At 51.7% G+C, this 23,174-nt stretch overlaps 1 protein-coding gene and 1 pseudogene across 1 annotated transcript; one reads left to right on the top strand and one right to left on the bottom strand.

The window, feature by feature from the left end:
- Positions 1-23,174, top strand: part of LOC132085194 (zinc finger protein 239-like) — a 130,125-nt pseudogene that overhangs the window by 29,993 nt on the left and 76,958 nt on the right.
- Positions 20,302-21,273, bottom strand: LOC132085163 (olfactory receptor 14A16-like). Its single transcript, XM_059490536.1, has one exon. It carries the CDS (start codon positions 21,232-21,234, stop codon positions 20,302-20,304), a length of 933 nt encoding a protein of 310 aa, XP_059346519.1. The 5' UTR covers positions 21,235-21,273.

The raw sequence follows: 23,174 nt of genomic DNA, 5'->3' as shown, positions 1-23,174 counted from the left end.
TCCCAATTGCACCCAGTTACTCCCAGTAGGATTCCATTCCTGCCCAGAGTGACTCCCTGTCACCTCCAGCATGGTTCCAGTCACAGCCAGCAGCTTCCCAGTCACTCTCAGTCTGGTTCCCGCAGGATCACAGTCATTCTCAGATACTCCTAATACTTTTCCAGTCACTCCCAGAATGATGGCAGTCAGTTCTAGTAAGATGCCAGCATGGGCACCGCTGCTCCCATTATCATCCAGTGTGGTTCCAGTTGCTCCCATTTATCCCCACTACGTTGGGAATAAATCACTGGGTTTCAATCAGTCCCCAGCGTATTCCAGTTACTCCCAGCATGTTCCCAATTAGTCTCAGTTGTCCTCAGTTGCTTCCAGCCTGATCCCAGTTGCTCACGGCCACTGCCAGTCACCCTCAGTGCAATCTCACTTGCTCTAAGTATGACCCAGCATGGTTCCAGTTGATCCCTGTTCCTTCTAGTGTGATCCCAGTTGAACCCAGTTGTCCCTTGTATTATCCCCATCACTCCCCATATGATCCCAGTCCCTCCCGGCATGGTCCCACTCATGCCCAAAGTTCCTCAGTATAGATTCAGTCACTCCCACTCCCAGTTACCCCCAGCATGGGGTCCCAGTTCTCCCCAGCATTGTTCCTTTTGTTCCCAGTGATCACCAGTGTGCTTACAGATACTCCCAGTATATTCCAGTTGCCCTCAGCATGTCCATAGTCCTTTCCATACTCCCCAGTGATCCCAGGAATCTACTTGTTATCCCAGTATCATCTCAGTCATGCCCAGTATATCCCAGTTGCCTCCAGCATGCATCCAGTAATTCCCAGTTCCTCCAGTTTGCTTGTAGCATGATCCCAGTTTCTCTTAGTTGCTCCCAGTAGCCCAAAGTGTGATCCCAGTTGCTCCTTTTCAACACCAATATGAGCCCAGTAACCTCCAGTATGATCCTTATCACATCCCAGCACTCCCAGTATGGTTCCAGTATAATCACAGTTACTTACAGTCATTCACAGTGATTGGTCAAGTATGGTCCCAGTTGCCTCCAGCTGGATCAACCCAGTCAGCCCCAGTATGAAGCCATTTGCTTCCAACACGCTTCCAGTTGCTCCCAGTCACCCCCAGTATGGGGGATGATGTGCATGATGTGTTCCCAGTCACTCTCAGATGCTTCCAGTATTAGTCCAGTCCCTCCCAGTATGATCCAGAGATGACCCCAGTGTGCTCCCAGTCACTGCCAGTATGAACCAGTTGTACCCCATATGGTTCCAGTTGCTCCGTTTCACCCTCACTTTTGTTCCAGTCACTCCCAGTCTCTCTCAGTGTACCCCAGTTCCTTCCAGCACATTCCCAGCCACTCCAAGTTCCTTCCAGCATGATCCCATTTTCTCACAACCACTCCCAGTCAGCCTCATGTAGTGGCACTCACTGCCAGTATGATCCCAGTCACCTCCAGCATGATCCCAGTTCATCCCAGTAAAAGCCCAGTGGCTTCCAATCACCCCCAACATACACCCAGTCACTCCCAGTTCCTCTCAGTTGCTCCTTGCATGATCCCAGTTGCTCACAGCTGCTCCTGGTCACCCTCAGAATGATCCCAGTCACTCCCAGTATATCCCATCTGTCCCCAATATGGTCTCAATTGCCCCTCACAGGCTCCTACTGTATCCCAGTATGATCCCAGCATGATCCCAGTATGATCCCAGTCTCCCTCAGTGTGATCGCAGTCTGCCCCAGCATGGGCTCAGCTGCTCCCAGTACAATCCCTGTAGCATCCCAGTACAATCCCAGTCACTGAAGGTGTTGATCTTTGCCATCCCTGAAGGTCCCTTTTGGTCCTGAAACAGACTTGCAGAATCCTGAAACAAAGAACTGCTGAAGAAAAATCACTAATAACTATTAAAAGAAATCCCTTGATATTTACCAAACAATATTGAGAAAATCTCTGGAATGCCTTGGGCACTGTCTTTAATTGAATCACTTGGGCTGAGTCTGACTCAGTGGCTTTCCAGTACTTTGAGCTGGTAGCTCTGCCCACCTTCCACAGAACAGTGCCCCGGGCCCGGGTAGTGGGATCAAAGCCCCAAACCCGGCGGTGGGCAGGCCAAACAGCCCAGACCTGGCCTGCAGGGCGGGGTCTTTGTTCTCACAGCCCACCCCCACCGTGCTGCCAGTGCCTTGGCAACAGGAGTGACCAAACGCTTTGTCCCTCTCCCCCCAGAACCACCAGTGCACACCGGCAGCTGGGAAGGAGAAGCTTTCCCAGGGATCTCCCTCCCGGATCTGCAGGTCTTCTTTCCCCAGAAAAAGTGAGCGATGCTCGCTCTCCAACACCCCCACCCCTAATCCCATGATTCAAATTCCAATGTTCCTGTTTTCTGCTCCTCAACATCACCCCCATCCCCTCCAGGCTTGTGGCCAGAGGCAGCGCCTCTGGGAGCCAAATCCCCCACGCCGCTGGCGCACGTGAGAGGAGTCAGGCACCCCAAATCCCAGCGAGAAGCCCCTGACCAAACGTGAATCAGCCTGTGAAAAACGTTGTGTCCCAGAAAAACACTGAGTTTGAAAGTTTTCAGCTGGGAGGCACCGGCTGTATACAAATGAGCCGTGCCTCCCCTGAGGGACAGGCCAGCGTCCCCTTCTTCTCTCCCAGCTCCCACCACAGGGGTGTTATAAATAAGAAGCTTGACTGGGCCAATATTCAAGCAGCAATCAATTCATTAATTAATATGGTAAAGTATGAGCAATACAGCGATGGGTACAGTGGGGGAAGTTTTCCCTCCAACTGCACACTGATAGTTGAGGCTTACAGGTGTTTATAGGGGTACTCATAAGCTTTCTCAGCCGTTTCTATTCCAAATTTTTATGTCAAAATTCCATACCTTTTGTGATTTAGTTTTTCTCAGGATGTATCCCAGAAAGGAGTTTCCACAGATGGTGGTGGTTCGGTTTCTGAAAGAAGGAAGAAATCTCCCAGATGCTGTGGTCCAGATTCCAGATGTGGCTCCACCTTTTAGTTGCAGAGACTATAAATCTCATAACAGTGATGTCAAGCTTCCCTTGGCTAAAACTATTAATCCTTGAGTTGATGTTCATCTTCCTTTCTCAAGCTGCTTTTCACTGTTTTGTTAAAGTGTGAGATAAGCATGTTTCTTTTTATATATATTCTGAAGCTATCGTTTCAAAGATCCTTACTACAATCAATATTCTAAAATTACACTTCAAAAGGTTATTATTGCCAAACTCTTTCAGGCTTAACTACAAGCATAAAGTTCTTGTCAAAAAGCAACATCCTTAAAGCTTTAATTCAAATGCTCCTGAATCAACTTAAGACTTTTTGAGGTTAATTACAAACAAAAGATACGTTCCAAGGCCTTCTTCTGTGCTTTACTTTCCTCAGTAATTATTAGAATTCGTCATTATAACTGTCCCATGGTCGGTTTCCACACATATTACAATCACAAATACCACGTTGCCTGTATGTACCTGACACGAAACACAGCTTTGTATTTCACAGGGGGGCACAGGGACAGCTCCTGTGAGAAGCTGCTGGAAGCTTCCACCGTGTCTGGCACAGCCAATTCCTGGTGGCTTCAAAGATGGACCTGCTGCTGGCAAAGGCTGGGCCAGTTACAAATGCTGGCAATGCCTCTGTGATAAAACAGATTTAAAAAGAAATCAAAATAGAGATTGTGGCGCAGTTTTAACTCCAGTCAGAGGAGAACAGAGGGAGAACATGTGAGAAGAACAACTCTGCAGACATCAAGGTCAGTGCAGAAGGAGGGGCAGGAGGTGCTCCAGGCCCTGGAGACCCAGGCACCCTGCAGGAGAGCCATGGAGAGAGGGGCCCTGCTCCCAGGCTGGAGCAGGCTGTCCCTGGAGGAATGCACCCCCTGAAAGAGTGACCCATGCCGCAGCAGTTTGGGAAGGACTGGTGTCCCTGGCATGGACTCACACTGCAGCAGTTTGCAGAGGGCTGCTGCCCCTGAAATGGACTCACATGGGAGAAGCTCCTGCAGAACTGTCTCCCTTGGGAGGGACCCACGGTGCAGCAGGGGAACCACTCCTCTCCCTGAGCAGGGGCAGAAGCCATGGGTGATGAACTGACCATAACCCCCATTCCCTGTCTCCCTGCACTGCTGGGGTAGGAGGTAGAGTTGGAAGGAGGGAGGTGAGTGGCTTATTTTATTTCCCCTTTTTCTGCTCTGATTTTGTTAGTAGTAAATGAATTTCACATCTCTAAGCTAAGCCTGTTTTTCCCAGGACAGTATTTGATGAGTAATCTTGCCCAGTCCTTATCTTAACCCATGAATCCTTTATTAAATTCTCTTTGTCCAGCTGCAGAGGGGAGTGAGTGAGCAGCCCACATGGATGCCTGGCATTTGGCCTGGGTCAACCCACGACACCTTGGTACCACAGGGTCACAATGGACCCTTGGTTCTATGGGGTCTCATTGGTTCCATCAGGCCCTGCAGGGCCACTTCATTCAACAAGGCCCCAAAGTTTCACAGTGGTCTCCAGGATTCCATGAGGGCCTGCAATGTCAAAATGGACCTTTGGATCCCTGGGGGCCCACGGTGTCAGAATGGGCTCTTTTGGTCCTACAGCTTCACAACGGCACCTCGGTTCCATGTGTCCTGCGCTGTTCCATGAATCCTTAGTTCCATGGGGTCCTGTTGTGTCACAATGGTCTCCTTGGTTTCATGGTGCCACACTTGCCATAATTTCCATGGTATACCAAGTGCCCTTGGATCCCAAAAGGCCCCAGAGTGTGACAATGGCCCCTTGCTTCCATCAGGCCCTGTACTGTCACAATGGTGTCCATGATTCCATCAGGCCCTGCACTGTCCCCATGGGCAGTTGGTTCAATGGCATTCCACAATGTCACCACGGCCCCTTGGTTGCACAGAGCCCAAGTTCAGAAGTGCCAGAATGACCCTTTGGTTCCATCAGGCCTTGAGGTTTCAAAATGGTCTCCATGGTTTCATGAGTACCCCCTGTGTCACAAGAGACTCTTGGTTCCCTGAAGTTCTCCAGTGTCACAATGGGCCCTTGGTTCCACGAGGTTTGGTAGAGTCCCAATTGACTGCCTGGTTCCATGAAGCCCTGCTGTGTCACAGTGCCCATGGTTCCATGAGTGTCCATGGTGTCACCACGGTCTCCTTGGATCCCCAGTATCACCATGGTCTCCTTGGATCCCCAGTATCACCATGGTCTGCTTGGAACCATCCAGACCTTGTAACAAGAGATAGGGAGCCATTTTGTGCCTCAGATGAAAGGCTGCAGAACTCATGGTTGTGAGGCTGTGTCACTGATTAGAAACAAAAACCACCTGAATCTGAACACGAAATATCATCTCAAGTACCTTCAATCCCAGCCTCGACAGAGGTAGAAAATACAAACAGAGATTCCCCAGTAAATCAAAAACAGGGACCATATTTGGAATGCAGGCAAAATGCATTCAAGTGCATTCAAATGCACTCAATATGATGGGGAGGTGATAATCCCCTATTCCAAGAGTGAACTTAAGAAGGGCTGACTATTGAAGGAACTGCAGAGAACCACAATATAAGAAAAGGAGGTGGCAAAGGTAATTCTGGGATAGGCAGACCAGAAAGCAAGAGCAGATGAACCAGTGCAGTCACCACCAAGAAGATCACGTTCACACGCTGTGGGTAGCAACCCCATCAGGCTGTTACACCATCCCCTGGTACAAGGGGGGTCGTGTTTGTTTCACTGATCTCAGGGTGCAAAGACACACAGCAGGGCACTTTCAATATTAACCAAAACAAATACACCTTTTATTGAGTGCTCACAGCAGATGCAGCACAAGGATTAGAATTGGGATAAAGGATAGAGAGACAGATAAAAGGAGGGGGGGAATAGCTGCCAACAGAGAGATTAAATCTTTGTGGTCCAGCCAATAGATCCGTCTGGTCACATCGGGGAGAGTCTCAAAGCCTTTGGTTAACTCAGGGCTCTTTTATTATCTGCTGCCAGGAGGGGAGCAGGACGGCACATGGAGGAACAGTGGAGAATAAATCCATTGGGAACAGGTACAGACAGTCCAGTTCTGAACAGCACAAACCGGTGCCAGCAGTGAGTGGGGCCCGTTGTTTCAGGACTGGTTCCTAAGGGAAACCTCCTGCTTCCCATGGCAGACATCCAGCTCCGGTCAGGCCAGCACCCCGCGGTTAGAATTTGAAGGGTCTCAGTGTCAGTCCTTGGGGAGGGCTTCAATCTCCGTCCTTGACAGCGGCTGTGAGGCAGATGAGGGATCTTTGGACCGTCTCTTACAGACTGACATCGCAAAACATAAAAATAATTATTCATCTCCCCTTAAAAGAAAATTAACTGAATTAATAAAATTATAATTATTTTTCTTATTTATAGTATTATTATTCTAAATTTGTATTACCAAATTTGAATGTTTTTATTAAAAAACCCATACCATTTTAGAAAGCAAAAAATTTATTGGTCACTGGTTCTAAGTAACATGATTCCCTTTGTGATAAATAGGTATGATTCGTGCTGATAGAAATTGAAACAGTAATCAATATTGATACAATAATTAATATTTGAGAATAATAAAACAGTTAATAGTTAAAAGTTGTAATGCCAAAGAAGAGAGGGAAAGGAGGGGTTCCACCCACCCCCCCTTCTCAGCAGATGTTCTCAAGGACCACAGGAAAGAAGCTGAAGATAAAGTTGCTAAAAATGACCAAGAACCTGGTTGGGTCCAAGAAAATGCTTATTATAAGGGATTTATTGCTTTGATATGTAGACGCAGTGATACGTTAGTCTTGGCTTACATTGTACTGGCTTGGTGCGCATGTGTAACCCAAAGGTGAATTAAAGGACAACGAAGAAGACTACAGGGCCTTCATCAGTGACGACCCCCAGAGACTTGTGCGACCACCAAACCGAGTGGTGGCGCATGCGTGGTAAAGGTGGTAATGAAGGCGGAGACAGAAAAGTGACAAACTGAAAATAGGAGGAGATGGCATTGACACATGACATATAGGGGTTACTTTTACTTGGCAAGCTTGTACATGAAGTGGCAAAGGTCATTGAACCCTGCCCTCCATACCCCGCGGTAGTTTTTGCTTATGCGCTAATTTTGGAACCAAGTTATCCCTTATTTTAATCGAATTATATTGTATCCAATTTTATATTTTTCATCTTAATTATTTCATTAAAATTTTTACTACATTTAATATTGTTTGTTTTTTTTTAATGATGGGATAATTGGACAAACATACCACCTTCATTAATTCACTGTCCAGTGCAGCTCTTGATTTCTTCTTTATGCTAATTAGAACCATTTTAAATCCTTTTGTCATCTTTTTTATCATTTTCACAGACAGAGTAAAAAAGGCCACTTTGGGGTCCATGGAGACATTTCTGGGGATCATTTGGGGCAGTTCAGGGTCGGGGAGGGAATTCAGAGAGAACTTGAGAGTCTGGGGGACACTTGCAGGAGCCGGGTGGGCACTTGGAGGTGCACTCAGGGATTCTGAGGGACAGTTCGGGGTCCGGAGCAGCACCCGGGGGTCCAGGGTTGCCCTTGGAGATCAGGGAGGGGAATCTGGGGCCCGTCGGGGTCCGGGCGGGTCCCTGGGAGGCTCTGACGGGGATCTGTGGGGCGCGGGGGTGATGGCAGTTGTAAGCGCGGGTCTAATGCAGTTTAACGGGGCCGCGGAGCATCACGGGAGTTCGAGACGCAGCTGCAATGGCTCTCAGTGGAAGCGCGGGGCATGACGGGAGATGAAGTCCCGGCTGGAACAGGGCTGGATATGCGCCGCAGAGCATGATGGGAGCCGTAGTCCCGGAAGTGGCTCCAATGCTTTGTCTGGAAGTCCGGGAAGGCTCTTCGGGGAGACTCCTGCGTCCGAGCCGCGACTTGAGATCCTGGGGGGAACGTAAGCGGTTCAAAAGAACTTGCGAGGAGTTCGAGGACCTCTAATAAGGCTCTTTAGGGTGCGGGGCACGGCAGGAGTTTTAGGCGCAGGACTGTGTTCTGAGGGGCTCTGGGGCCGCGTGGGTGGAGAGGAGATGAATTCCCAGAAGTGGCTGTATCGGGCATCTGTGGGGTCGGGAGCACTGAGGGGATCCGGGGACGCTTTTTGGGGGTCCCGAATGGGCGCTGAGGGGGCACTGAGGGATCCTGGAGGGTCTGGGGGATACTTAAGGGACAAAGAGACGGCGGATCCTGGATGTTCTGTGGAGCGCGGGGCATGACGGGCGTTGTAGTCCCGGCTCCAATGGGGCTCAATTGGGCCGCGGAGCATGACGGGAGTTGTGGCTACCGTAGGCACCATCCCCGAGTCTCCGATCTCTGGCGCTGATTGGCTTCGAGAGATGACGGGCGGGAGTCTCGGCAAATGGGATGTGGCAAAGGCGGGAACGGCCCCTTCAACCTGTCCAGTCCCTCCCATTACAGCCCAGTTCATCCCGAGTACAGACCAGTACAACCCCAGTACAGCTCAGTTCATCCCAAGTAAAGGCCAGTACAATCCCAGTGCCCCTCCAGTCCCTCCCAGTACAGCCCCGTCCCTCCCAATAACCCTGAGTTTATTCCCAGTCCCTTCCAGTTCCCTCCAGTGTCATCCACAGGATGCCCCAGTGTCCCCAGTCTTCTCCACAATGGCCCCAGTGTCTCCAGTATGTCCCAGTTTGCCCCAGTGTCACTCTCAGTATGTCCCAGTGTCTCCCACAGGGTTCCCAGTGTTCCCCAGTATGTCCCAGTCATCCCCAGTGCTTCCAAGGACAGTTTCATTTCTCACGGTGGCCGTGGCAGCCAAACCCAGCAGTGGGGTCAGTGCAGTGCCCATGGCCACAGCCCCTCGCAGGGGCCCAGTGCAGCTTGGGCTGATGATCCACCCTCACAGCTGGCCCAGGGCAGCTCTGCAGTGCCTTTGGTGGCACCTGGGGCTGGCACACACCTGAGCAGTGTGTCTGTTTGCACTGGGGAAACTCAGCAGTTTGAGATTGCTGCAAAAAGTACAGAAAGGGAAAACCCCTCTCAGGCTGGGTGCAGCCAGCTGTGCAAGCACAGCAGGGCCCAGGGCAGTGAGGACAGACAGGATGGGGCTGGGCAATGTGGAGCAAGGTTGTCCACACTGGGTCAGAGCTCCAAGCACAGCTTCTGTGAGCAGGCTGGAGCTGCTGAGGAGAGACCCTGGTTCAATGTCAATCACAGAATGCTGCAATCACCTCTGCTCTAAAGAGAAATTTAATAAAAGACACCCTTTAAACTAGGAATGTGTATTTTATTACTGCTCTTTGAAATCTTTCTCCATGACTGGACTAGGAAAACTTTAATGACCCTCTCAGGGCTTTGCTGTTGTTTACTTCAGACTCAGTCCTTGAGAGTGTTTTGAAAAAACTTCTCAAGAACACAAAGTTAAATTTAGACTCCAAATTTTCTTGAACTTTTAATGGGTCCCACTGAGAGACACGACTGGAAAAATGTCCCCAGGTTCCAGTTAGAGCAGAACACTGGAGGCAGTGATGACAGCTGGGGACAAGCAAGGCCAAGGTGTCTCTGGTGCTGAGCACACCTGGATGTGTTTGAGGAATGCAAAGGGCCAAGGCCTGAGCCCCAGGGCCTGGCCAGGCAGATCCTGTCCCGCCCTCCTTGCTCAGGGCTCTTGCTGGGATGGGCACTGGCATGTGGGGATGTGCAATGCCAGGGACAGGAGCATGGGGCGGCCCCTGCCAGGCTGCTGAGCAGGGACAAGGAGGCAATGAGGCTCCAGGCCTGCAAGGGTCACTTGTCCCCTCGTGGCCTCAGGCCCAGGGCCAGCAGCCATGGCCAAAGTGCTGCCCAAGTTGGCTCTGGCAGGGCTGTCTCGCAGCTGCTGCCCATCCCTGTGCCCTGTGCAGCCCAGGCTGTCCCACGGTGTCCCTGCCCTGCGCCTCTGTCCCTGCAGGCTGTCGGCATCCCCCGGCTGCCCCACCTGGCTGGGCCCTTCCTTTGCTGACAGCTCTGCCTCCTGCCTGCCTCTGCCTGCCCACACAGAGCCTGGGGCTGATACCAAAAGGGTTCATTCAAGTTTTACCCTGCCTGCGAACTTTCAGTGCATGAACAAGGCATGCAGGGGCTGCTTTCCCAGCAAGGATGGTTGGAAGAGAAGATGAAGACATCTGGCTCAAGGGTGCAGGGATAGAGAAAACAAGGACTGAATCTGGGAACTTGGGGTGGGTTTTATGGAAATGGATAAATTTTAATTCACATTTAGTGACTGTATAGAAGCAACACGCTGGTAGAATTACATGTCCATGTGAAGTTGGGAGTTATCCCTCACTAGAGCTCAGGCCTGAATAAATGACATCCTCTGAAATAGCAAATTCGTGTACAGGGACAAATCAGCTCTGTGCTCAGTGGAGTGGAGACTGAGGACAGCAGAGGAGCCCTGGGAGGGATTGAAGGGAGGTTTCAGAGATGGTGGATCCTTTTGGCATAAAAGAAAACAGACAGAGGGAGAAATAATTAATGCAAAGGGCAGATAGGGAGAGCCAGACAGAACACAAACAGAAAGGAATTTCCCTGCCAGGGCAGGGCTGTGGTGCAGCATGTCCCCCAGCAGGAGCCTGTGTGTGGGCAGGCAGAGGCAGGCAGTCGTGTCCCTCAGTGGGAGCCATTAAAACTACAAGAAAATTTGTAGTCTAAATTTACCTTTGAGTTCTTGAGAAGTTTTTTCAAGACACTCTCAAGGACTGAGTCTGATGTAAACAACAGCAAAGCCCTGCGAGGGTGATTTAAGTTTTCCTAGTCCAGTTATGGAGAATGATTTCAGAGAGCAGTAATAAAATACACATTCCTATTTTAAAGGGTGTCTTTTATTAAATTTCTCTTTAGAGCAGAGGTGATTGCAGCATTCTGTGATTGATATTGACCCAGGGTCTCTCCTCAGCAGCTCCGGCCTGCTCACAGAAGCCGTTCCTGGAGCTCTGACCCAGTGTGGACAACCTTGCTCCACATTGCCCAGCCCCATCCTGTCTGTCCTCACTGCCCTGGGCCCTGCTGTGCTTGCACAGCTGGCTGCACCCAGCCTAAGTGGGGTTTTCCCTTTCTGTACTTTTTGCAGCAATCTCAAACTGCTGAGTTTCCCCAGTGCAAACAGACCCAGTGCTCAGGTGTGTGCCAGCCCCAGGTGCCACCAAAGGCACTGCAGAGCTGCCCTGGGCCAGCTGTGAGGGTGGATCATCAGCCCAAGCTGCACTGGGCCCCTGCAAGGGGCTGTGGCCATGGGCACTGCACTGACCCCACTGCTGGGTTTGGCTGCCACAGCCACCGTGAGAAAGGAAACTGTCCTTGGAAGCACTGGGGAGGACTGGGACATACTGGGGAACACTGGGAGCGCTGTGGGAGACACTGGGACACACTGGGAGTGACACTGGGGAGGACTGGGACATACTGCGAGTGATACTAGGGGATACAGGTGCAAACTGAGGACACTGGGGCCATTGCGGGGAAGACTGGGGACACTGGGGCATCCTGTGCATGACACTGGGGGGAAACTGGAAGGGACTGCGAATAAACTCAGGTATACTGGGAGAGACTGGGCTGTACTTGGAGGGAGGGGAGAAGTTTAATGGGCTGTTCCCGCGTTTGCCACATCCCATTTGCCGAGACTCCCGCCCATCACCGCCCGAAGCCAATCAGCGCCAGAGATCGGAGACTCGGGGCCGGTGCCTACGGTAGCCACAACTCCCGTCATGCCCTGCGGCCCAATTGAGCCCCATTGGAGCCGGGACTACAACGCCCGTCATGCCCGCGCTCCACAGAACATCCAGGATCCGCCTCCCCTTTGTCCCTTAAGTATCCCCCCAGACCCTCCAGGATCCCTCAGTGCCCCCTCAGTGCCTTTCAGGACCCCCGAAAAGTGTCCCTAGATCCCCTCAGTGCTCCCGACCCCACAGATGCCCGATACAGCCACTTCTGGGAATTCATCTCCTCTCCTCTCCCGCAGAGCCCCTCATGACAAGTCCTGTGCCTAAAACTGCTGCCTTGCCCTGCACCCTAAAGAGCCTTTTTAGAGGTCCTCGAACTCCTCACAACTTCTCTCAAACCTTTACGTTCCCCCGAGGATCTCAAGTCGCGGCTCAGACGCAGGAGTCTCCCCGAAGAGCCTTCCCGGACCCCCAAACAAAGCGTTGGAGCCACTTCCGGGACTACGGCTCCCATCATGCTCTGCGGCACATATCCAGCCCTGTTCCAGCCGGGACTTCATCTCCCGTCATGCCCCGCGCTTCCACTGAGAGCCATTGCAGCTGCGTCTCGAACTCCCGTGATGCTCCGCGGCCCCGTTAAACTGTATTAGACCCGCGCTTACAACTGCCATCACCCCCGCGCCCCACAGATCCCCGTCAGGGCCTCCCAAGGGCCCGCCCGGACCCCGAAGGGCCCCAAATTCCCCTCCCTGACCTCCAACGGCCACCCTGGACCCCCAAGTGCTGCTCCGACCAAGAACTGTCCCTCAGAATCCCTGAGAGCCCCACCAAGTGCCCACCCGGCTCCCCCAGGTGTCCTCCAGACCCTCAAGTTCTCTCTGAATTCCCACCCCAGACATTTAAAACTGCCCCAAATGATCCCCAGAAATGTCACCAGGGACCCCAAAGTGCCTCCCTTGACCCTTTCTGAGAAAAACATGATAAAAAAGGTGACAAAATCACTCAAATATTACTAGTTACCATTAAGAGGAATAAATAAATAGCTAATGGATATTAACGAATGAATGAAGGGAATTGTATTACTTAGAACCAATGACCAATAATTTCTCATTTGCATGCTAACCCCGATGTCATTTGCATGGCAACTTGATTATCCCCTTGTCCAGGTTTAGAGCAAATTTGGGGAAGAATCCCCCAAAAGAGCTCTGGTGGGAAAAGCAGATCCAATTGGCCCCTCCCCACAACTGGTCCAGGAGGAAAAAATACCTCCTTGGAGAAAGGTGGAAAAAAACGTATTGTTTATTAAACAATAAGACCAAAACAATATCAAACAACGATACCCCTTGCCACTCTAAAAGAGATGACAAACTGAGAAAACCCCGGGTTCAAGCAACAGCTCACTCAGTCTCTGATCAGTCCCTCCTTTGCTGGAATTGTCGCAGGCCAGGCCCGGCCCGGTGGGCCACAGGTGCAGCTGCCGGTGCTCTCCTGGGTGTTCAGGCCAGAGCAGTTTCAAGAGGTCCAAAGAAAAAGGAAAAAAAAAAACAGTCCAGGGAACCTCTTTGCCTCAGCTAGCTAACACTAACTAAAAAGCAAAAGAAGAGCTCTATCCCGCTGTCTGTCCGCAGACAACACAGTCCAGGAGCAGGAATGTGGAGGAGTGAGTGCAGTGTCTGAAAACAAACTGCGCGCTTCTTCTCTCCCCCCCTTCACTCTCTGGAACACTCTTAAAGGTACAAAACTTATTCTTATTCAACATAAACAGAATGAGACGACTGGGGATAAAAGCATCATATAGTCAACCCAGGACACCCCTCCTCTTCACCATCCCGGGTGCCATCCTCCAGGAAGCAGCAGGGTGCCACTTGACAAAAAGGGGAATTCCCAACCATCAACAACAGGTAGTTAACAAAAAACTATTAACAACAGGTGATTACAACAACAAACAGTTAGAACTCCACCCTGGCAACAACTGGCCCAACCTGTGAACTCGGCAACCTTTTAATAAAATGGGAAACTTCTCTACTCATAACAGAATGACATCACCAAGAGGGTTTTGTGACATCACTGAGGGAGTTGTGCTGTCACACAGCTTCTGTGACATCATAGAGTAGGGTGTGTGGCCATAGAGGAGATCCTGCCATCATAGAGGGTGGCTCTGTGACATGAGAGAATGGGTTGTGACATCACTGGGTGGCTGTGTAACATCATAGAGCAGGCTGTGACATCACAGACCAGATTCTGACATCACATTGTGGCTTTCTGACATCACAGAGTCTTTTGTGACATCACAGTGCAACTGCCTGACATTCCAGGCTAACATCCCAGAGTTGGCTCTGTGATATCACAAGGGTGCTGTGTGACATCACATGTGGCTATGTGACATCAGAGGGGCTGTGTGAAGTCACTGGGGAGGTCACTCTGCCCCAGCCCCCTCACAGCTCCCCCCAGAGCAGTCCAACCCTGCCCGTGCACAGCGGGGTCCCCTGTACCCCCGGGTCCCCCCGGCCCCGCAGCCTCCCCCAGAGGATGTTCCACGAGATCGACCCCAGAGCCTGACACAGGGACGGGGGGCCGGGGCCCTGGGGGTGGCACAGGGGGACAGGGACCCCCTGGCAGCATCCCCGTGTCCCCCAGGGCCAGAGCCTGGGCCAGGGCTCCTTCACCCTGTTACCAACGAGGCCTTGAGAGCGCTGAAAAACCCCTGGCAAGGGATCAGCCAAAACCAGATTTAATATTAAGGGACAGCAGCACAAAGTTCCTTGGCAAGAGTCACTCTGCTCCTGACTGGACACTTCAGGCACACCAAGGAAACAAGGAACAACAAAACCAAACCAAATCCAGGCAATCAAATCCAAAATGAACTGAGAACTGTCCCTGTGTGTGTGACACAAGGACATTGAGGGCAAGGATAAAAGGAATATGGCCAAAGAGCTGAACAGAGTTCAAATTACAGGACTTGACTTATATCTTAACCTTAACTGATACCTTCAACTTCATAATTTAGCAAAAGAACAGCACTTAACAATATTTAACCTAACTTATATCCTATGATTTCATGATTAAACAGTGGAATATCACATAACAATAGCCATCTTACCTTATAACTAATATTAAACTTAATGACTTAGGAAAAAAACAATTCTTAGAAACATTTCAGTTAGCTTAGACTTCGTGGCTTAAACTTCACTTACAGGCCTGACAGACTCAGCTATCCAAGACACTCAAACCCCTCAGAGAGCAGCATTTCTGCCACATTTCCCCAGCACAGGCACTCCTGTGTGCACACAAAGTGTCGGTGCAAGGCACCTGTGAGCAATTCCCCTGAGGGCAGGAAATGCTCCCTGTGGATCCTTTGGCATCTCCCCAGCGGGTGAAGGGTTGAGCCTGGAGGAGTGGGGGGATCGGCCCAGGCTCCATCGTTGTTCAGGATCCCCGAGTGCAGCAAACGGGAGAGTTCCCACCTGGGAGAGGCCCCACTCAGGGGGAGTCGCTGGCCCAGGAAAGCTCCAAGGGCTCCTTTTGGAGCACTGTTTGCAGGGCCCCAAGAGAGGGGCTTCAGTCCCAGCAATGGTTCATCCTGGCTGCACTTGGCATCAGCAGCTTTCTTTGGCAGTGTGAGAACAGGGATGTTGTGCCACTCAGGGAACACAAACAGGTCCCAGGGCTGCTCCTACAGAAACCAGGGGCTGGTTGGGCAGCAGCAGTGCCTGGAGCAGACAGTGTTTGTGATGAGCTGCAGAGGAGCTGAGCCCAGGGGCTGTTGGCCAAGGCCAAGGCCCAGGGAGCATTTCTCATCTGGCAGGGCCCTCCTGTCCTGGCTGGTCTACCCTCTTTCTCCTTCCACCAATTGGATTTTCTCTCCCACCAGGCCCCCTGGTGAAGAGCCTGGCTCTGTGTTCTCCATCCCCTCCTCACTTGCACTGCCAGGCTGGGATGAGGAGCCCCTCAGCCTTCCCTGCTCCAGGCTGGACCAGCCCAGCTCCCTCAGCCTCTGCTCACAGCCCAGGGGCTCCAGCCCCACCTTGGAGGCCCTTCCCAGACCCTGCTCCAGATGCATGTATCTTTCCTGCCCTGGGGAACCCAAACCAGGCCCCAGTGACCTGGATAATCCCCATCCTTGATGTCCTGGTCACACAGCCCTGGCCCCTTGTCCCCTGTCAGGCTCTGGGGTGGAACATCCTTTGGTGGAGGCTGTGGCTCCAGGTGGGCCGGGGGGATCCCGGGGGACCCTGCTGGGCATGAACAGCATTGGACTTGTTGGGAGAAACTGAGAGGGGGAGCTGGGGCAGAGTGACCAACCCAGTGACCTGACACAGCCCTGCTGGGATGTCACACAGTGCCTCTGTGATGTCACAACCAACTCTGTTATGTCAGTCTGCTCTGGAATGTCAGATACCTTCCCTGTGATGTCACAGAGGCAGTCTATAATGGCTTTTTGATGACCTCACATAACCCACTCTGTGATGTCATAGCCCACTCTGTGACCTCATGTTACCAGATGATAAATTGTCTCCACCAGCTGAGCTCACACCTGGAGCTTGTTCTCCAAAACCCCAGGCCTGTGGAAACTACACAGTGCCCATTGTGTGAGAAGGGAACTGGAAATTCACCATCCTGAGTGTCCTGCCAGCTCAGCCAGGCCCACTGGAACATTGGGGTTAATGAGCACCAGGGACCACCAGAGACCCCCAGGACAGAAGAATACATGGGTAAAGGGGAGAGGATGATTTTGGGGAAATGATTATCATATGTGTGTTTAGTCCAGAACAATCAAAGAATATGTGTGCAAGATACAGAATATAAACAGAAACTTTCCTGTACTCAGCATGCATGGCTTTGGAAGAAGCTATCCCCGTGCATCCAGCTGAATAAAGAATGCTGCTTCTTTATGCTACATTGGTGTTAAGGAGGTTTCTGGTTTACTGAAGTTTTGGTAACACTCCCGCTTCCAAGGAAAGCTCAGTCTGCTGCTGTTCACAAACAGAGAAGGGCTGGTGGCAGATGTGGGGCTCAGAGGCTGCCTGGGGCACAGTGACCATGGAATAATCAAGTTTTCAAAGTTCTGTGAAAGAAGGAGAGGCGGGAACAAAACTTCCACACTGGAATTAGGAAGGGCAGACTTTGGCCTGTTTAGGATGCAGATTTGGGGAGTACCAAATCAGGTCATGATTTTTTTAAGAGAAACAGCCCTTAAAAACAAAGGGGTCCAGGAAGGATGGGCACATTTCAAGAAAGTAATCTTAAGGGGGAAGGAGCTGCCTGTCCCAGTGTGGCAAAAGATGAGCTGGTAAGGAAAATGACTGGCGTGGCTGCCCATGGAGCTTTTGTGGGAAGTCAGGGGAAAAAAGAGCATCACCTTTAGATAGAAAGTCAGACAACTTAGGAATTGTTTAAGGATTTTGTAAGGTCATGCAGAAAGAAAAGTTTTGATGTGAAAGCTAAATTAGAGTTTAAGTAGGACACTTCTGTGAAAAATAATAGAAAATATTTCTATAAATAAATTAATAGCAAACAATGGGATAAGGAGAACCTCTACTCTTTATTGCATACAGTGGAGAAGATAGTAACTAAAGATAAGGTAAAGGCTGATCTACTTAACACCTTGTTTATCTCAATTTTCAATATTAGGACAGGTTGTCCTCAGGACAAGTGTTCTCCTCAGCTGGTAAATGGGCACAGGGAGCAGAACAGCCCCCCTGTAATCCAGGAGGAAGCAGTTGGTGACCTGCTGAGCCACTCAGATGCTCACAGGTATGGGGATTGGATGGGATCCATCCCAGGGGGATGAGGGAGCGGTGGATGAGCTCCCCAAGCTGCTCTCCATCATTTACCATCAGTGCTGGCTCAGCAGGGAGGGCCCAGAGCACTGGAGGTGCCAGTGTGAGCCCATCCCCAAGCAGGGCTGGAAGGAGGATCTGGGGAACTCCAGGACTGTCAGCACTTGGGTGTCCGGCAAGGTTATGGAACAGATCACCCTGAGTGCCATCACAGGGCACCCACAGGATGGCCGAGGGATCAGAGCCAGCCAGAGTGGATTTAGGGGTGGCAGGTCCTGCCTGACCAACCTGGTCTCCTTTTATGACCAGCTGACCCACCTGTGGATGAAGGAAAGGCTGTGTCTATCTGGACTCCAGCAGAGCCTTTGACTCTGTCTCTGACAGCATTCCCTGGAAAAGCTGCAGCCCACGGCTTGGGCAGGTTCCCTCCTCGCTGGGAGATTTAAGAGCTGGCTGGAGGCTGGGCCCAGAGAGTGGTGGGGATGGTGCTGCACCCAGCTGGTGTCCAGGCACTGGTGGTGTCCCCCAGGGATCTGTGCTGGGCCCAGTCCTGTTTAATATCTTCACTGATGATCTGAGTGAGGGGATCGAGTCCACCATTCAAAAATTGCAGATGGCACCAAGCTGGACGTGAGTGTGGATCTGCTGGAGGGCAGGACAAGAAGACACAGCCTTAAACTGCACCAGGGGACGTTTAGGCTGGACAATAGGAAGAAGTTCTTCACAGAATGGATGAGTGGGCATTGGAAGGGGCTGGCCAGGGGGGAGGTGGCAGAGTCACTGTCCCTCTCCAGTGGCACTCAGTGGCATGGTCTGGGTGACAAGGCAGTGTTAGGACATTGGTTGGACTTGATGATCCAAAAGTTTTTTCCAGCCTATTTGATTCTGTCACTCTGTGATGATTGGGACACCCCGGGGCCATTGTGACGCTGCAGGGCCTTGTGGAACTAATTGGACCATGGTGACACCGTGCAGCCCCATAGAACCAGGGGTCCGTTGTTGTGCTCCGGGGCCATATGGACCCAGAGAGTGCACTGTGACACTGTGAGTCCTTGTGGGACACAGAGGCCATTGTGACACTGCAGGGCCTCGAGTAACCAAGGGGTTTCACCATTTTGGCACTGCAAAACCAAGGGCACCATTGGGAGACTCCAGGGCCGAGAGGAGCCAAGGGGCCATTGTGACACTGTGGGGCCTCGTGGAACCAAGGGGACATCGGGAACTGCAGGATCCTGTGTAACCAAGGGGCCACTGTGACATGATGGGGACTCAAGGAATCTGGAATAATGTGACACTGTGTGGCCTCGTGGAAACAAGGAGTCCGTTGTGACGCTGAGGGGACTTCTGGAACCACAGAGACCATGGTGACAGTGTGGGACCTCATACCACAGAGACCATGGTGACAGTGTGGGACCTCATGTGACCATGGGGTCATTGTGACACCATGAGGCCCCATGGAACCAAGGGGCCACTGTGAAACTGTGGCACCAACGAGAACATTGTAACACTGTGAAGCCCCATGGAAACAAGTAGTCCATTGTCACATTTTGGGGCCCCACAGAACCAAGGAGACCATTGTTGCTCTGCATGGCCTCATGGAACAAAGGAGACCAGTGTGACAGTGCAGCGCCTGGTGTAACAAGGAGGCCATTGTGACAATGAGAGGCCCCATGGAACCAAGGACATCTTTGCAGATGACACCAAGCTGGATGTGAGTGTTGATTCTGTGAGAGCATAGGAGGGCTCTGCACAGGGCCCTGGACAGGCTGGATCCAGAACCCAAATCCACCAATGTGAGATTTAGCAAATCCAAGTACCAAGTTCTGCACTTCGGCCACAGCAACCCCTGCAGCACTACAGGCTGGGGACAGAGTGGCTGGACAGCAGCCAGGCAGAAAGGGACCTGCAGGGACTGATGGACAGCAGGCTGGACATGAGCCAGCAGAGTTCCCAGGTGGGCAAGAAGGCCAATGGCTCCTGGCCTGGATCAGGAACGGTGTGGCCCGCAGGACCAGAGCTGATGTGCTCAGCACTGATCTGCCCCCAGCTCTGCACTTAGACATTGCTGCTGCAGCTCCAGAATAGGGAACACAAGGGGATCACTGCAGAAAACTTTGCTGGGAGATCCTTTAGCTCCTTTAAAGACACCAAGAGCACAGCCCCTCACTGACACAGTCTGTGGGCACAGGAAAGGTGCAGAGAACCAAAATGAGAAATGGCTCAAACAATGGTTTTACTTTGTGGACAATATTAAAAAACTAAAACACAGGGGTAAAAAGAACAAATCCAAAAGAACTATCAAAGATTATTTATATTACAAATTATTTATATTACAAATTATTCATATTACTTGGCCTGTTCCTGCTGCAGCCCCGGCACTGCCACCCCCAGGGCTGTGCCTGGCCCCGAGAGCACTCAGGCCCTACAGCAACACCAGGGCCACCAGGGCAGCGGGGCAGGGCCACGGCAGCAGCACTGGCAACACCAAGTGCTGCTGCTGCTGGGCACAGCTGCTGGGCCAGCCCTGATCTGCCCCCAGCTCTGCACACAGACATTGCTGCTGCAGCTCCAGAGAAGGCAACCAAAGGGCATCTCTACAGAAAACTTTGCTGTGAGATCCTTTAGTTCATTTAAAGCCACCAAGAGTGCAGCTCCCCATTGAAATGGGCTGTGGCCACAGGGAAGTTGGAGGGAAACAAAAAGAGAAATGTCACAAGGAATTACATTTATTTGTAGATAATATGAAAAAAGTAAAACAAAGAAAAAGAACGTCCAAAATGAAAACAAACAGAAGTATAAAAGATTAATTTTATTACATTTATTTGTAGAAATTGGCAAGCATTTCAACGTTTCTGAAAGCATCCAGTCATCATTGTCTGCACTGCAGCCTTGAGCTCCTGGTTCCTCAGGCTGTAGATGAGGGGGTTCAGGGCTGGAGGCACCACCGAGTACAGAACTGACACTGACATATCAAGCGATGGGGAGGAAATGGAGGGGGGCTTCAGGTGAGCAAATGTGCCAGTGCTGATAAACAAGGACACCACAGCCATGTGAGGGAGGCAGGTGGAAAAGGCTTTGTGCTGTCCCTGCTCAGAGGGGATCCTCAGCACAGCCCTGAAGATCTGCACATAGGAGAAAACAATGAACACAAAACAGCCAAATGATAAACAAAGACTAACTACAATGAGCCCAAGTTCCCTGAGGTTTGATTGTGAGCAGGAGAGCTTGAGGATCTGAGGGATTTCACAGAAGAATTGGCCCAGGGCATTGCCATGGCACAGGGGCAGGGAAAATGCATTGGCTGTGTGCATGAGAGCATTGAGAAAGGCACTGGCCCAGGCAGCTGCTGCCATGTGGGCACAAGCTCTGCTGCCCAGGAGGGTCCCGTAGTGCAGGGGTTTGCAGATGGACACGTAGCGGTCGTAGCACATGATGGTAAGAAGGGAAAGCTCTGCTGAGATGAAGAACATAAAGAAAAAGAGCTGAGCAGCACATCCAGTGTAGGAGATGTTCCTGGTGTCCCAGAGGGAATTGTGCATGGCTTTGGGGACAGTGGTGCAGATGGAGCCCAGGTCAGTGAGGGCCAGGTTGAGCAGGAAGAAGAACATGGGCGTGTGCAGGTGGTGGCCGCAGGCTACGGCGCTGATGATGAGGCCGTTGCCCAGGAGGGCAGCCAGGGAGATGCCCAGCAAGAGGCAGAAGTGCAGGAGCTGCAGCTGCCGCGTGTCTGCCAGTGCCAGCAGGAGGAAGTGGCTGATGGAGCTGCTGTTGGACATTTGCAGTGTCTTGGCATGGGGATCTGTAAAAAAAGTAATCATGGAATAATTGGGTTTGGAGAGGACCTTAAATATCCCAGCACAGCTTGGGGGCACATTCCACACACTCCCTACCCAGGGCTCTGCTGCCTGGAGCTGTCCCTGCCAGCAGCTGCTTCCCTGTGCCCAGGGCTGGGCCCTGCCAGTGCTGCCAGAGCTCAGCCCAGTCCTGGGGGCTCAGCTCTGCCCTGCAGCCCCCTCCCAGCTCTGGCACTGCCCAGGGACAGCTCTGGACCTGCAGGCTCTGATGGCAACGTCAAAGCAACCCTGAGGAGGCTGGATAAACAAGACAAAATGCAGCTTCTAAGGGGCCCTGTGCTGATTTCTGTCACTGCCTGGTTTAGCAACATCTGAGAAATTTTTTTTTTTCTCATCCTGGACTGCCAGATGAATATCTGTGTGCAATTTCCCATCAAGACAACCCAGAGCAGTACTTTAAAAAAGCAGGATTTTCCCTTTTATGCAGTCCCAGCCTCGCTCCGCTCCCTGCATAATCTACTTGGAAATGTTCTGCAGTTAAATGTCATGCTGGGAGCAGTCCTGAACCATGCAGCATCCTCCCCACACAAGGAGAACACTTCCAAGCCTTACCAGCTATCTCCTCCCAGCCAGATCTTGTCCCCCAATGCTGGAAGCAGCTGCCAGGGCTGGCTGAGAGCTGTCCCTGGCAGGCAGCAGAGTCTCTGCCCCAGCACAGCGCCCTGGGCTGCAGGACCCTGCTCTGCAGGACAGCCCTGGGCACCCCTGGCTGCTCTGCACAAGAGACAATCAGAGAATGTACTCACAGGGTCTGTAGGCATTGGGATGTTCCAGCTTGAGGAGATGGCTCCAGGAGCTGCAGCTGCATTGTCCTGCAGCCAGAGGTTCCTGTGCCAAGGGCTGGCAGTGATTGTGCCCCAGGCACTTCTCAGCACCTTCCCAGCCCTGACTGATTGAAGCTCTCTGTGCCTCTGTGCTGTGCCCAGGGTGGCTGCAGGCAGTGCCTCAGCCCTGCTGGGCTGGCAGAAGAGCTGCTCATCAAGAGAAATGTGCTTTTGAAGCTCTTCATGGTTAACAGGAGCTGCCTCTGTGCCAGAAGCCCAGCCCAGCTCATCAGCACAGACACAGCACAAGGACTTTAATGAGCCTCTGGGACTTTGTGCCCAGGTGCTGAACATCAGTCCCTGAGAGGGAGCTGAAGAAACCTCTCCAGAACTCCAAGGCAGAATCCAACTCCAAAGTTTCTTGCACTTTTAATGGGTCCCACTGAGGTTCACGACTGAGCAAGTGTCCCCAGGCCCCAGGCAGAGCAGAGAACTGGAGGCAGTGATGACAGGTGGGGACAAAGAGAAGCCAAGTCTTGGTGACCTGGAGCACAGCAGCAGGGTCTGTGCCACCAAGGGCTGTGAGGAGACACCTTGTCCTGAGGCCCTGGGGCCTCCTGGCACAGCCCCAGCCAGGCTGGGCACTGTCAGCCCCTTGTCCTGCCCTCAGCATCCCCCCTAGCCCACATCCCAGTGGCCTCAAGGATCTGCTGGAAGGAGTCCCTGGGGAGCCTTGCTCAGCAATGGCCCTGGAGGCTCCTTAATGCTCCCTGCAGGGACTGCACGCTTTTCAAAGCACTTTGGGTTTTGCTTTTGCCTTGAAGTCTCTGAGAGGTTTATGCAATCCTGGCCTGCAATTATCTGCTGTAATTAGCCCCTGGAGAGGCTTTGTCAGTAACAACACTCATTGTGGCTCATTAATGCTTCAAGGTACTTCAGTTGTTTGAAGGTACTTGGTGTTTCCCTTTTGATGGACTCTCTAAGAGGTTTGTGCACTCAAGGCCCCAGTTATCTGCTTTACTGAATCCCTTGAGAGCTTTGTACTGACACTCAGTGTGGCTCATTAATGCCTTGAGAAACTCAAGGTTTTTAAGGTAC

This window comes from Ammospiza nelsoni, chromosome 29 (genome assembly GCF_027579445.1).
Source record: "Ammospiza nelsoni isolate bAmmNel1 chromosome 29, bAmmNel1.pri, whole genome shotgun sequence".
Lineage (NCBI taxonomy): Eukaryota > Metazoa > Chordata > Aves > Passeriformes > Passerellidae > Ammospiza > Ammospiza nelsoni.
Note: the sequence above shows the minus strand (reverse complement) of the source record. Positions and strands in the feature narration are given on the sequence as shown.

Excerpts from the sequence above, each read along its gene's own strand:
- LOC132085163 (XM_059490536.1), bottom strand. The coding sequence starts at position 21,234 with ATGTCCAACAGCAGCTCCATCAGCCACTTCCTCCTGCTGGCACTGGCA.